Genomic DNA, 13,318 nt, shown 5'->3' with positions numbered 1-13,318 from the left:
TTGCGCAGTACCAAGCAGAAGCAGAAAAAGCATTGTTGTTGTGGAGTTGTCATGACAGCGTTTTTAAATATCTCTGTTTACCCCGTCCACACTAAAACGCGTAACAATCGTTTTCAAATTTACACGCTCTGGAGAGTGTTTTAGAAAAGCTCCATTTTCGGGAGATGAAAACGCTGTTTCGATGTGGATGGAGGGTCAAAACAAAGAGAAAAGGCTTTGTTTTCAAAATTATCTGGCGTAGTGTGGACGTAGCCTTAGAAGTTTGTGTAGATTTGGCATGTTACCAAAAATCTTGACAGACTTCTATAGATGCACAATGGAAAGTTCTAACTGATTACATCACAGTCTACTATGGGAAAACCAATGCCCAAGAATGGAAATGTCTACAAAAAGTACTAGATACAGTGCAGTCCATCACAGGCAAAGCCCTCCCCATCACTGAGTACATTTACATGCTGTGTTACCACAAGAAAACGATATCCATAGTCATGGACCCCTATCGTCCATGCCATGCTCTCTTCTCACTAGTACCATCAAGAAGGAAGTACAGAAGCCTTAGCTCCCATACCACCAGGTTCAGGAACAGTTATTATCCTATAACCATCAGACTCCTGAGCCAGTGTGAACAACTTCAATCACCATAACTCTGAACTTATTCTACAATCAACAGATTCACTTTCAAGGACACTACAACTCATGTCCTCAGTATTTTTTATTTGCACTTTGTCTTCTGCACATTAAATGTTTGTTAGTCTTTATGTATGGTTTTTCGTAGATTCTATTGTTTTTATTTACTTTTCCTGTAAATGCCTGCAAGAAAATGAATATGTATTTTGATAATAAATTTACTTTGAACTTTCAGCATTTTGCAGCTGAATAAACAGAGGATTTTTTTTTAAATGCTGAAACTTCTTTTTTGTATATATTCAAAGAACTTGTCCTCAGTGCTATCAAATGTTATGTTTCTTGTTAACTATAGTGGTTTTAATAATGTTGCTAATGAACATAGAAGGTTGATGATTAGACCCTTGTTGGAGATGGTCATTACATACATGTTTTCTGATGTAAATGTTACTTGCTATTTACCCGTCCTTAACTGAATGTTTTCAAGTTCTTGCTATGAGCAGACTTCGATAGATTGAGTCCTTGAGGAGTTGTGAATTATGCAATGGTTAGTAAATTCCCCCTCTTCTGCTATATTATGCAAGGGTCATTGAAATAATAGTTAAATGTTTTAAGGCCTGACACACTGCCCTGGTGAAGTGGAGCTGTGGTGGGCTGGGGCTCGGATAGTTAACCTCCAACTACAACAGCCATCTCCTGCGGTTCATGGTGAGAATATTTTTCCTTTGTTCATTGACATCACTTTAGCCAGACTACACAAATTTTGCCTTATTGCCAATGGCTGTCACCTTGGCATCACTTCTCGAACTTGGCTGTTTGATCCATATTTGGATCAAGGTTGTAATCAAGTCCGGAGCAGAGTAGTCCTGTGAAATCTACAAAAGTCTTAGGTGTGTAAGCCCTGCTGGATAATACTTTACATTACTTTGTGGAGCAGATTGATAGGATTTGTCCTGCTTTTTGTGAAGAGAGCATTACATAACTGGGCAGTTTTCCACATAGACTTGCAGGTATTAGGATAGTAACAGTACTGGAACTAAGTGGCTTGAGGTGCAGCTGTTTCTTGAGTCTTAGGTTGCATTATTGTTTCTGGACCTTTATCACATGGAGTGAGTCAAATCAACTGGCTTCTGGGAACAGGGAAATGCATCGACCACTTGGTTCTTGTGACTGAACTACAATGTGAATGCTTCAGCATTGGCTTTCGATTTCACGTATTTGACAGTGATCAAGATAAAAGTCTTGATTAGTCCACCTAGATATGACTGGGCTTATCTTTAAAGTTATCCCAAGATGAGAAGTGGTTTTTGACTTGTACAAACTCTACGTGTGAACACTGCAGCTCAAATATGCTGTGCCTTGCAATATCCTAGCATGGTTCATCCCCTGAACAAGCCTCACCTACACCTGCCTTCTCACTGTCAACAGCAATAGTTCACCACAGTTTGCTTCATGAAAGATGTTGTAAGTAATGATCTTTGTTGATTCTTTTGATTTACCAGTAAGCTGTCACACATCTTTGGTAATGTCATCTTAAACCAGAAACTTTTTTTGCTTAATATTAAACTCTAGCTTCAAATGAAATGTATTGGTATTAATTTTAGATTTAAAAATACAAGTTAGTGCATTTAGAATTTTGCTATTTCAAAGAAAACTAAAGAACTTTTAAGTTGTTAAATGTTTGTTTGATACAGTGCAGTACAGTATTATTGTAAATATGTTTTTGGATGCATTCGTGTTGCATATTTTCTGCTAGTAACAATAATGTGAAAACAACCCCAATTGACGTAATGGGGCCTGATAATGTCTTTAAATTCAATGACTGACGTTACTTTGTGGTTTCAGTGGCTATTTTGAACTGTACACAAATTGTAAATATACCAAGTAAAGAGACTGTCCTTCCCGCCGAGAAACCCACCACAAGAATTAAAACTAGCAGAATTAACACATTTCATTTTTTTCTGAAAATTGTGTACGTTTAAAAACATTATTTGTATGAGGTTGTACTCTGGGATTTTGCTGGGTGATTTGAAATAAACAAGACTTGGAAGAAAAGCTTTCTTGGGTCTTTCATGCGATCAGTTGGCAAATGTAAATATGTTGGAATATGTTAGCTATATTTTTTAGCAATGATCATAGATATTGCAAGAAATCTTAGTTATTCAGAAATAGATGTAATTGTTAAGGATATGTTATTGTTATTATAAACTGAATTGTGAAAGAGGAGAAGGATAAAGTGAATTAAATGAAAAAATGGGAAAGATAGGGAAGAGAGGAAGAGGAATCGAAGTATGAGAATAATGAAAAGGAACGGATGCTGACATGAACACAAGAGATTCTGTAGATGCTGAAAATCCAGAGTAACACACACAAAATGCTGTAGGAACCCAGCAGGTCAGGTAGCACCTATGGAGAGAAATAGGCAGTTGAAGTTTATTCCTCTTGACTGTTTATTTCTCTCTGTGGATGTTGCCTGACCTGCTGAGGCTGAGACCCTTCATCAGCCTGAACGGTGACTATTAGTGGATGCAGAGAGCATGGGAATAAGGACAAAATGTCTCAAGCATTGGCAGATCATTAATTTTGGTTTACAGGGTGCCAGAAATTAACTAGACAGACCAGGAAAGCTGAAGTACCTCTCAAAGATGTGGAGCGGTCCTGAATGATAAATTTTCTGAGAGAGTGTCTATAATAAATCCAATAGTGAATCTTTAGCAGTTGTCTGAATAAATTAAAAGTGTGACTGACCACCAGTAATTGAGTTTAATAATAAAGGTATTTCTCTGACAGTCTGAGAAAGTAATGGAAACTACTTATTTGCTGGTTTAAGAGTTCAGATGAGACTGTTCTGTTGAACAAGTTTAGTTGGGCTGATTGGTTGTTGATTTAGTTAGACAAGTTTTGATACTGCCTATAGAAAAAGTAATACATCTGCAAAATGTTGAGGGTTAGATTCTCCCACAGATTATGGATGTGCTTACATATTATATTAAAAAGCAGATAGTGAACTGAAAGGATATCTGGGAACTTGGCATGACTCGGGTGTTGAAGGAAGTTATGGTATGGACTCAGACTCATGCCTCCACATGAGCTTGAATACAGGAATGTTAATTTAAGATTTATGTCTGAGTTGTATGCAGTTTGATACTGTTTTAATTCTATCCTTCTGTACCAGCTGACCACTAGAGGGCAAATCTTCAAACACATGGGCCACTCTTAGTACCTTCATCTCTGACTTCAATCTTCTGGGTTTAATTTTCATTTAAAGATGACCATATAATATTCAAAAGAAGTAGTGAACCTTTGATTGGAACATCTTCAAGAGATGACCTCATCCTTTTCAAAAATGAATACCTTCCAATATCCCATGGCATTATTTTGTAGGTGAAGTAGTGAATTCTCCATGCTACTATCCTTCATCACTTTGGATCCATGCTTGATTTTCATAGTTTACAATCAGCATTTAAGTTAAGAGATATCTTGAAAGAATATTGTAGATAAGTGTGGAGAATGGTGGAGTGTACTTCATGTATTCTGAGTAATACTTAAGTGGTATACATAAAAGTCTAGTTATATACTTGGGACAATGCAATGATGGTGCTGCTGCCTGACACTTGTAGTGGCCTGAATTCAACCCTGATCTCTGGTGATAGTGTGTAGATTTTGCACTCTGCATCAATTTCTTCTGATTGTTGTGGTTTCCTCCTCCTTTCCAAAGGCGTAGGCTGGTAGGTTAATTGACCACTGAGTTGCCCTTAATGTGTATTTGAGTGGTAAAATCTAGGGGAATTGATGAAAATGAAGGGAGAACAAAAAAAAAGGTGTTAGGTTGGTGCAAGTGGGTGTTTGATGGCTGGCATGGACTCATTTGACTGAAGGGCTTTTTTCAGTAGTGTATGAATCTGACTTAATGATTCTGTATTTATCCTCCAAAATTTGGATCCTGTCTTGAAAGAGAAGTAAAATCATTTTTGTTGGATTTGAATGTTGTTGATTTTTGAGTTACTGGATACATACTGTTGAACTGTGGTGCTACATGCCAAGTTTAATTTAATGTTTTTATCAAATAGCTTGTGACAGTTTACAAACACAAATAGATTGTAGCTTTCCAATGGCAAATGTAAATAGTAAATCATGAAAAGCAAGCCATCAACCCTGTATAATGAAACTGGGATGAACAATGAAATCATGTATTTCAGTTCATACAGGAAAGCTGCCCAAAAAAAAAAGCCGTCTCCAAACATGTTTTACATGTCAAAGATCCTCCATGTGATCTTGTCATTGTCAAGCTTCCTGCCTGATGCAATTGATTGTTTTCATGCTATCATGTTACATTTCCCCTTTTGACCTTTACTTTTGTACTTCTGTAACTGGATTTTGATCTGTCCTGCCTGTATTTGCCACTGGATATCAATCAAAACTTTAAATATTGCTAAAAGTTGGATTTCATACAGAGCAGTGGGGGCAGCTTTTGGATTAAAGGTGAGTTGGCAAGGAAGTCCTCTTCTGGGTTCCATCCATTGCCATCTCATGAGGATAATGAGGAGTCAGTATTGTGTGGCATACTAACATTGTCCTCAGTGAAGTTCATGTGCATAATAAAATATTGTGATACTAATAAGATAAGACTGCTGAACGGATCCTGACCCGGATCTGGGCCGTACCCTCCAAATATCCGGACCTGCCTCTCGGTTTTTTTGCACTACTTTCCATTTTTCTATTTTCTATTTGTGATTTATAATTTAAATTTTTAATATATACTATTGATTTGTAATCCAGGGAGCGGGAAGCGCAGAATCAAATAGCGCTGTGATGGTTGTACGTTTTAGTATCAATTGTTTGGTGACAATAAAGTATGAAGTAAAGATATTCTTCTCATCCAGTACACTCCCCAAATAAATATTGATATCAAAAACCATGGATGGTGTTGGTTATTGAGTTTGAGTTTTACTTAGGGCTAGTTAGTTGCAGTTGTCATACAGTACATGCCACATATCTAATCATATTTGAACGTGGTATAGGTTTTGCTGCATGCAAGCATGGACTCCTTCGTTTTCCAAGGAGTTGTCGTTGGTGTTGAACATGGTGTAATTATGAATGAACATCACTAAAAGGATTATAAGGAAAAGATCAGTGAAAGTCAGCTGGTGGAGAATTTCATGTGACGAGAAGGCACACAGGAGCGCGATAGATTACCTGATTGAGTGTTGTTGCAGCAACAAACTTGCACTGAACATCAGTAAGACCAAAACATTAATTGTGATCTTAAGAAAAGGTAAGACACAGGAATACACACCAGTCATCGAGGGATTAGAAGTGGAACGGGTGAACAATTTCAGGTTCCTGGGTGTCAGCAACCCTGAGGATCTATCCTGGGCCCAACATATTGATGCCGTTCTGAAGAAGGCACGATAGTGGCTATATTTCATTTGAAGTTTAAGGAGATTTGGCATGTCACCAAAGACCCTGGCAAATTTGTACAGATGTACCTTGGAGAGCATTCTAACTGGCTGCACCACCATCTGGTGGGGGGTGGAGGCACTACACATGATCAAAATGAGCTGCGGAAAGTTGTGAACTCAATCAGCTCCATCATGAGCACTTGCCTCCCCAGCATCCAGGATGTCTTCAAGGAGCATTGCCTCAAAAAGGCGGCATCCATCATTAAGGACCCGCATGCACGCACTCAACGATTCAGGAATAGTTTCTTCCTCTCTGCCATCAGATTTCTGAATGGTCATTGAATCCATGAACACTACCCTCTCAACTTTTATTTTCTATTTTTTGCACATCTACTTATTTAATTTAACTTTAATAAATATATACATACTGTGATTTACAGTGTATTGCAATGTACTGCTGCTGCATTGCAACAAATTTCATGACATATGCCAGTGATAATAAACCTGCTTCTGAATAAACAATTTGGCTGGGACATAGAAAATACTCTGAGGAGTTTAAAGTTTACTTTAGGCTGGACTGATTCGTGTGTGCAATGTGTGACTTAATATCCTCAGGTGAGGTTACAGCTCCTGCTTACGTTGTAGGCTCAGCAGTATTCAGGCATTAGCTGAAAATTGTGGAATGCTGATGTGACATAACCTCTAAGTAATGACCAGGTAAGAGAGAGTCCAACCATATGGAGGACTGACCATTTGACTAAAATCTTAAGTGAGCCAGCAACAAAATGTGGCTACAAGAGCAAGTCTCAGTATATTGGGGAAAGTGACAAATGTCTTGACTTCCCAAGACTTTTCCACCATATGCAAGTTTTGCCTCGAATTTGGCGGAATAATCTTCAATTGCTTGGTGTTTAACTCTGCCCAGGGCAAAATGGTCCTTTCATTCACTACCAATTCCTCCATTTAAAGCACGTTACAGTTTGAATAGCTGACACCAACATAATGTATTGTAGCATCATGGTCAGGGTTTTACAACCTCCCAAACAGTGACCTCTGTCACTGTGAATAACTGTAGTAGGCAAGTGGAAAAGATATAGCTGACATAAACTATCCTTGCAATGATATTATTTTAACAGGAAATATATTGCCATCACAGGTGGCGTGGTAGCATAGTGGTTAGCGCATCACTTTACAACACCAGCAATCACAGATTAGAGTTTGATTCCTGCCGCTGTCTGTAAGGAGTTTGTACCATCCCCACGCCCGTGACTGCATGGATTTCCTGTGGGTGCTGCAGTTTCCTGACACATTCCAAAGATGAATGGTTGGGAGTGGTGAATTGTAGGCATGCTATTTTGGTACCTGAAGTATGGCGATACTTATTTATTTACTTTTTCTATATTATTATGTATTGCACTGTATTGCTGTCACTAAGTTAACAAATTTCATGACATATGCCGGTGATATTAAGCTTGACTCTGTTTTTGATACTTGTAGGCTGTTAGTACAATCCTTGCTGATTTGATTTGATGCAAATAACCCATCTCACTGCCTGTTTTGGTGTACGTGTGACAAATAAAGCTAATCTTTAATCTGATAATTAGCTTATCATTGTGGGATCCAAATGCTAGAATTCCTTTCCTAAGAATGGGTGTGGGAGTAAGAACAGCAGTAGCTCACCCATATTTTCTTTAGGGCATTTACTGGTTGGAGCACCTGCTGACCTTGCAACAATATCCTATGAGGAAATAGTGAAATTGTAAAAGGAATATGTGCATGCAACTCACTAATAGTATAGATTTCATGTTGCTTTCCAAAGTTAATTAAGTTTGTGTTAATATTTAGATTGAACTGATAGTTTATATTGTATTTATTTCCCCATCACCTATCTGCTTTGGATAGTAAGATGCAACTTGTTTAAGGAGCAAAAATAGAGAATGCTGAAAGTTTTCAAGACAGATAATCTGTGAGAAAAAGATGTTTAACAGATATTAAAGGGAGGCACAGTAGCATAATGGTTAGCACAATCGCTTTACAGCATCAGTGATCGGGGTATGACAAATGCAGCTGTCTGTAAGGACTTTGTATATTCTCCCCATGACTGTGTGAGTTTTCTCTGTGTGTTCCGGTTTCTTTTTTCATTGCAAAGACATATGGTTGGGGTAGTGAGTAGTGGGCATGGTAGATTGGCACCAGAAGCATGGCAATACTTGTGGGCTGCACCCTAGCACAACCCTCAGACTCTGTTGTTGATGGAAAATTACAGCGCCAGCAAAATACAGCAATTTTGCTGCATATTTCAAAGCTTCAACGTTCAGGTGACAAATAAAGCTAAACTTTAATCTTTAGATTGAGAAATCCTTCATCTGAATTGGAGAAGTAAGAAAAATAGGGTCTTAATTTGCAGAGTTGGGGAGGATTGGAGAGAAATTATTGAATATTGAAAGGACTAGATAAGAGTGGATGTGGAGAAGATATTTCCTATAGCGGGGGAGTCTAGGACAAGAGGTCACAGCCTCAGAATACAAGGACATCCCCTTCGAACAGAGATGAGGAATTTCTTTCGCCTGAGGGTGGTGAGTCTGTGGAATTCATTGCCATGGAAGGCTGTGGAGATTAAGTCATTGGATATATATAAAGCAGAGATTGATAGGTTCTTGATTAGTAGCAATGTCAAAGGTTACAGGGAGAAGGGAGGAGAATGGTGTAATTAATTAGACACATTGGAATGACAGAGCAGACATGATGGGCCAAATGGCTTAATTATGCTCCTATGTCTTATGGTCTGACTAGGTGAGGTATTCACAAGCTTTAGGTTTCAATTGCAGCCAGTGGAGGTTGTGCAATTTGTTATCTGCTCTGAATGTCGGTGCAGACTAATTTTGTCTAGGTAATAATTTAAAAATTGATATTTAGAGACAAAAAACAAAAATGGTTTGAAACTGAAAGGTGTGTGCATGCCTGAGGCAAAAAAAAGTTGTTGCTTGCCATTGTAAAGACTGCAGGGTAACAAGGTTGCTTCAACTATCATGGGGTAAAAAAAAATCATAGACTGACATCTTCGACTTGTCAGTGGAAGCAAGTGGTCCTTGATCCCAAACACTTCTATTTCTCTAGTCATTGTGTGTCTTTTAATATTATGGTGTGACACATAGATTTTCAGATAGAATGCTATCTGGCACATGACTTGCATTGTCTGCTGGTTGATAGTTAAAGTTGTATTTTTTCAGAATTTTTGAGAAAGCTTTCTAAATATCAGCTAAGCCATGAGTGAATAAAAAAATGCTCAGTGAGGTTTTCCCAAGCTTTAGGTTTGCATCACAGCTAGTGGAGATTGTGCAGTTTGTTATCTGCTCTGAATATCTCCAGAACATAATGTTTATGTTATCTCCAGAACATAAAACAGCTTGGAACAGGAATAGACCCTTTGGTCTATGATGTGTGTGATGAATGATGCCATGTTAGACTAAATTTCTGATACCTGCTCATAATTCATGTCCTCCATACCCTGTGTATTCACGTGCACTTCTAAAAGCCTCTGATGTTCTGCCATTCTGCTTCCATGACTGGCTCTGGCAGCTGTCCCAGGCACCTAACACTCTCTTAGTTTATATATTAAAAAAAAACTGGCCCCACACATCTCCTTGAGGAAAAATATTTCTGACTGTCTAACCCAGTGGTCCCCAATCAGGAAACAATATGATTTGGCAATATGAAACTATATGAGTCAGCTGCACCTTTCCTCATTCCCTGTCAAGCACTGTTGAACTTGACCCCCCCCACTGTCGGCCGGTCCGCAAGAATATTGTCAATATTAAACTGGTCCGCGGTGCAAAAAAGGTTGGGGACCCCTGGTCTAACCTATTTCTGTGTCTCATAATTTTATAAACTACTTTCATGTTTTCCCTGAGCTTCTGACAATTGACAGAGAAAAAAAATCGTCCAGCTTCTCCCATTATCCTCTAATCCTGAAGGCAGACTGGTAAATACCTTCAGTTCTGTTTCTAAAGCTTCCACGTTCTTCCTGTAATGGGGCGATCATATCTAGCTGTTTGGCGACTTTCAGGGAGTACTCTAGTTAGCTATCTATCTGAACTATAAATAAGCATTTATAAAAAGCAGGTAATATTCTGATGTTAAAATAATGCATTGTGATTCCACTGGTTCTTGATATTCCTCAGCCTCAAAACTGGCTAACATGGAAATAGTTAGGCACTTGGTTACATTTTGCAAAACAATTATCTTTGGCAGGCCCATCTCGGTGTCCCCTTTACTGAGCTTTCAAAGCCATTGAGTTCATTAGTGATGAAATAATCGCAGTATGGTCTATGATGCATTTCTTGAAAAATTCTAACAGTAAAAGTATAAAACAAAAATACCTACAAACGAGAATCTGCAGATGCTGGAAATCCAGAGTAGCACAGCACAAAATGCTGGAGGGCCTTAGCAGGTCGGGCAGCGTTATGTGAAAAGGAATGAACAACGTTTCGGGCTGAGACCCTTCATCAGAACTGGAAAGGAAAGAGGAAGATGCCAGAATAAGAAGGCAGGGAAGGGAAAGGAGAACAACCTGGAAGGTGAAAGGCGAAGCTAGCTGGGTTGGGGGGGGGGAGGGTGAAGTAAGAAACTGGGAGGTGATAAAAAGCAAAGGGTTGGAGAAGAAGCAAACTGATAGGAGAGAGAGTGGACCATGGGAGAAAGAGGAGGAGGAGGGGAGCCAGGCGAATGTGATAGATGGTGCTACGTTCGGATGTAGTGACTCTCTGAGTCCAAACAAAGTTGCAATTGTTTGTTTTTTGCCTCTTTTACGATCACAAGACATTGCTGGATATTAAGAACATCAGGAATGGCAGAACTACACACTAGTGAGTTGCTGGATAATGACGGAGCTGGACTTGTTACATATTGTGTTGCTGCTTGCTTCAGCCAGCCACCCAGGCGGTGCGCAATCCAACAAACGTTGGATATGATTGTTAGGACGTCTTTTTTTGTGACCGCAAAACCTAGTTGGATGTTGGTCATGTAGAATGCTACGAGTTTGGTTCACTTGTTCATTGGCAAAACCAATGGCAGGTTAGCTACGTTACCTTGGTTGTTCCGCGTATTGCCTCGGAGTTGCCTGTTGCAGTCACCTGTGAAGGAGAGGCCAGTGCTGGATTCTGTACAGGATTGGGTGCTGGCCCTCTCCATCGGTGCTGCCCTTCAATATTCATTCCTTGGAAGACATGCTGGATTGCTTTCGTCTGTGTCTGCACTTGCCCAAAATGAAGAACTGCTGGGGTTTGTTCTTGCAGAACTGTGGCTCCAGCAAACCATCCATGCGCCATCAATCAACAGGCTATGAAACTCACAGACTTGGGCTGTATTATTATTATTTTTATATATGTTTTTGTAACTGTATATTTTTATGCTATCATAACTATGTGTACTGTGTGTAACTGTTCACACTGTGTACTGCACCTTGGCCCCAGAGAAATACTGTTTCGTTTGGATGTGTTCCTGTGTATGATTTAATGACAATTAAACTTGAACTTGATAGCCAGACGAGAAGACATAGGAGGCTAGAAGGGAATAGAAGAGAGAAGGGGGAGGAGGATAAAGGTTTATGGAAAGGAAATTCTGAAAATTTTTTTTTCACCTTCCCTTACCTCTTTTATTCCCCTTCCCTTACCTCTTTTATTCCCCACTCTGGCCTCTTAGCTCTTCTCCTCACCTGCCTACACCTTCCCCTGCTGTCCATTCTCCTACCCTTTCTCCCATGGATCACTTTGCTCTTCTTCTCCAGCCCTTTGCCATTTCCAATTATCACCTCCCATCTTCTTACTTCACCCCCTCCTCTACCCTCCTGGCTTCATTTATCACCTTCTAGCTTGTCCTCCTTGCCCCCCTCTCCCCACCTTCTTATCCTGGTATCTTCCCCTTTCTTTCCAGTCCCGATGAAGGGTCTTGGTCCAAAACATTGAATGTTGATACTTTTCCACAGATGTTGCCTGACTACTGAGTTTCTCTAGCATTTTGTGTGTGTGTTGCAAAAATGATATCTTCTGTTTTTTTCTGTATATTCTGGCCATTAGGCTTGAAATTAGGATGCCAGAAGTAATTTACTTATGACAACAAATAAGGAAGTGTTTCTATGATTTGTCTGATATTCTTGTGTTTGAGTAAGTGGGTGAGTGGCTAATGGATGCATCTCAGTATGTCCAAAGATGGCATGGCCTAAACTTTTAAGTTCAGAAACAGCTATGTCACCTATAAACCAGCCTTCCTACATCTTGATCTGCAAGAATATTTCTTTGCCTTTTCTTTGAAACTGGTTCTTTGCAATCTAAGTTGAAACTTAATTTTATCGTGGCCACATGAAAATTAACACGACATTTCAAAACAAGTTAATTTGTTCACAGTGGTTTTTCCATGTCCATCAATAATCTATTAATAGCATTTTATTTTGTATCTTACAGATGATCCTCTGGGATTGGGACTTAAAACAGTGGTTCAGGAGTTATCAGTATCAGGTTAGTAACTTAACATGCAATGACTGTCCATAGACCTAAGAATATGCCATACATTATGAATATTTTATTTAAAGAAATATGATTCTGTATTATTAACTTGTATTTTAAGCTTTGTACTCCTTTGAAAGTAGTATTGTTATACACCTTTGCAAATTCAAAAAACCATACAGTTTGTATATATAGCTGGAATGGTGATGGTCCATTTTTCAAATAGGCAGTTTTGTTTTTTTGTAAGTAATATTTAAGAATCTATTTAAAAATTACATTTCTGAAACTGCAGCAATTTTGATTTTGTTGGTTTGTTTAATTTTTGAGTCAGAAATTGAGCATACTGTTGTTTATCAGAATGTTCTATTTTAATGTTAGCTGGTCTTGTACATTGTACATTTGTCAGTATATCGTAAGGCAGTGAATCAAATGTAAAACCAAATAGGCTTAAAATTGTGTTGCCTTAGTGTAGCTTGGTTTAACCCAGCCTATGAGACAAGGTATAATTTTATGACCTTGTATTTGCATTTGTGTTTATTAATATATACTGTTTTTGTGTGTGTGTGTGTGTGTCTCCCTTTTGCTTTTCCCCTCCACTTTTCTAGAAAATATTTTTCCATGTTGGCCCGTCCTAGTGTAGTGTCTTCTCTATGGTAACAAATCCAATGGCCAGTAACTGGTATTGAATTAGTTATCATGAAGATGGTCTGGTTATATGGCTCACTCTTCATTAAACTGTGCAGTGATGAGATCATAGTTTCATTGCTGAAGGAATGCCAGCGGAAGGGAGAC

General features: G+C 38.8%; 1 protein-coding gene across 3 annotated transcripts in view; it reads left to right on the top strand.

Annotated features, from left to right (window-relative positions):
• Positions 1-13,318, top strand: part of pde3b (phosphodiesterase 3B) — a 193,841-nt gene that overhangs the window by 116,973 nt on the left and 63,550 nt on the right. For 2 of the 3 annotated variants that reach the window (XM_072272529.1, XM_072272530.1), the window contains exon 2: positions 12,485-12,538. In XM_072272529.1, coding sequence (XP_072128630.1) covers positions 12,485-12,538 — 54 coding nt within the window. Of the gene's footprint in view, positions 1-2,061; positions 2,089-12,484; positions 12,539-13,318 lie in introns of those variants that run through there. The other variant, XM_072272531.1, reaches the window with a different exon arrangement.

This window comes from Mobula birostris, chromosome 11 (genome assembly GCF_030028105.1).
Source record: "Mobula birostris isolate sMobBir1 chromosome 11, sMobBir1.hap1, whole genome shotgun sequence".
Taxonomy (NCBI): Eukaryota; Metazoa; Chordata; class Chondrichthyes; order Myliobatiformes; family Myliobatidae; genus Mobula; species Mobula birostris.
This window is presented reverse-complemented; position numbering and strand designations above follow the sequence as displayed.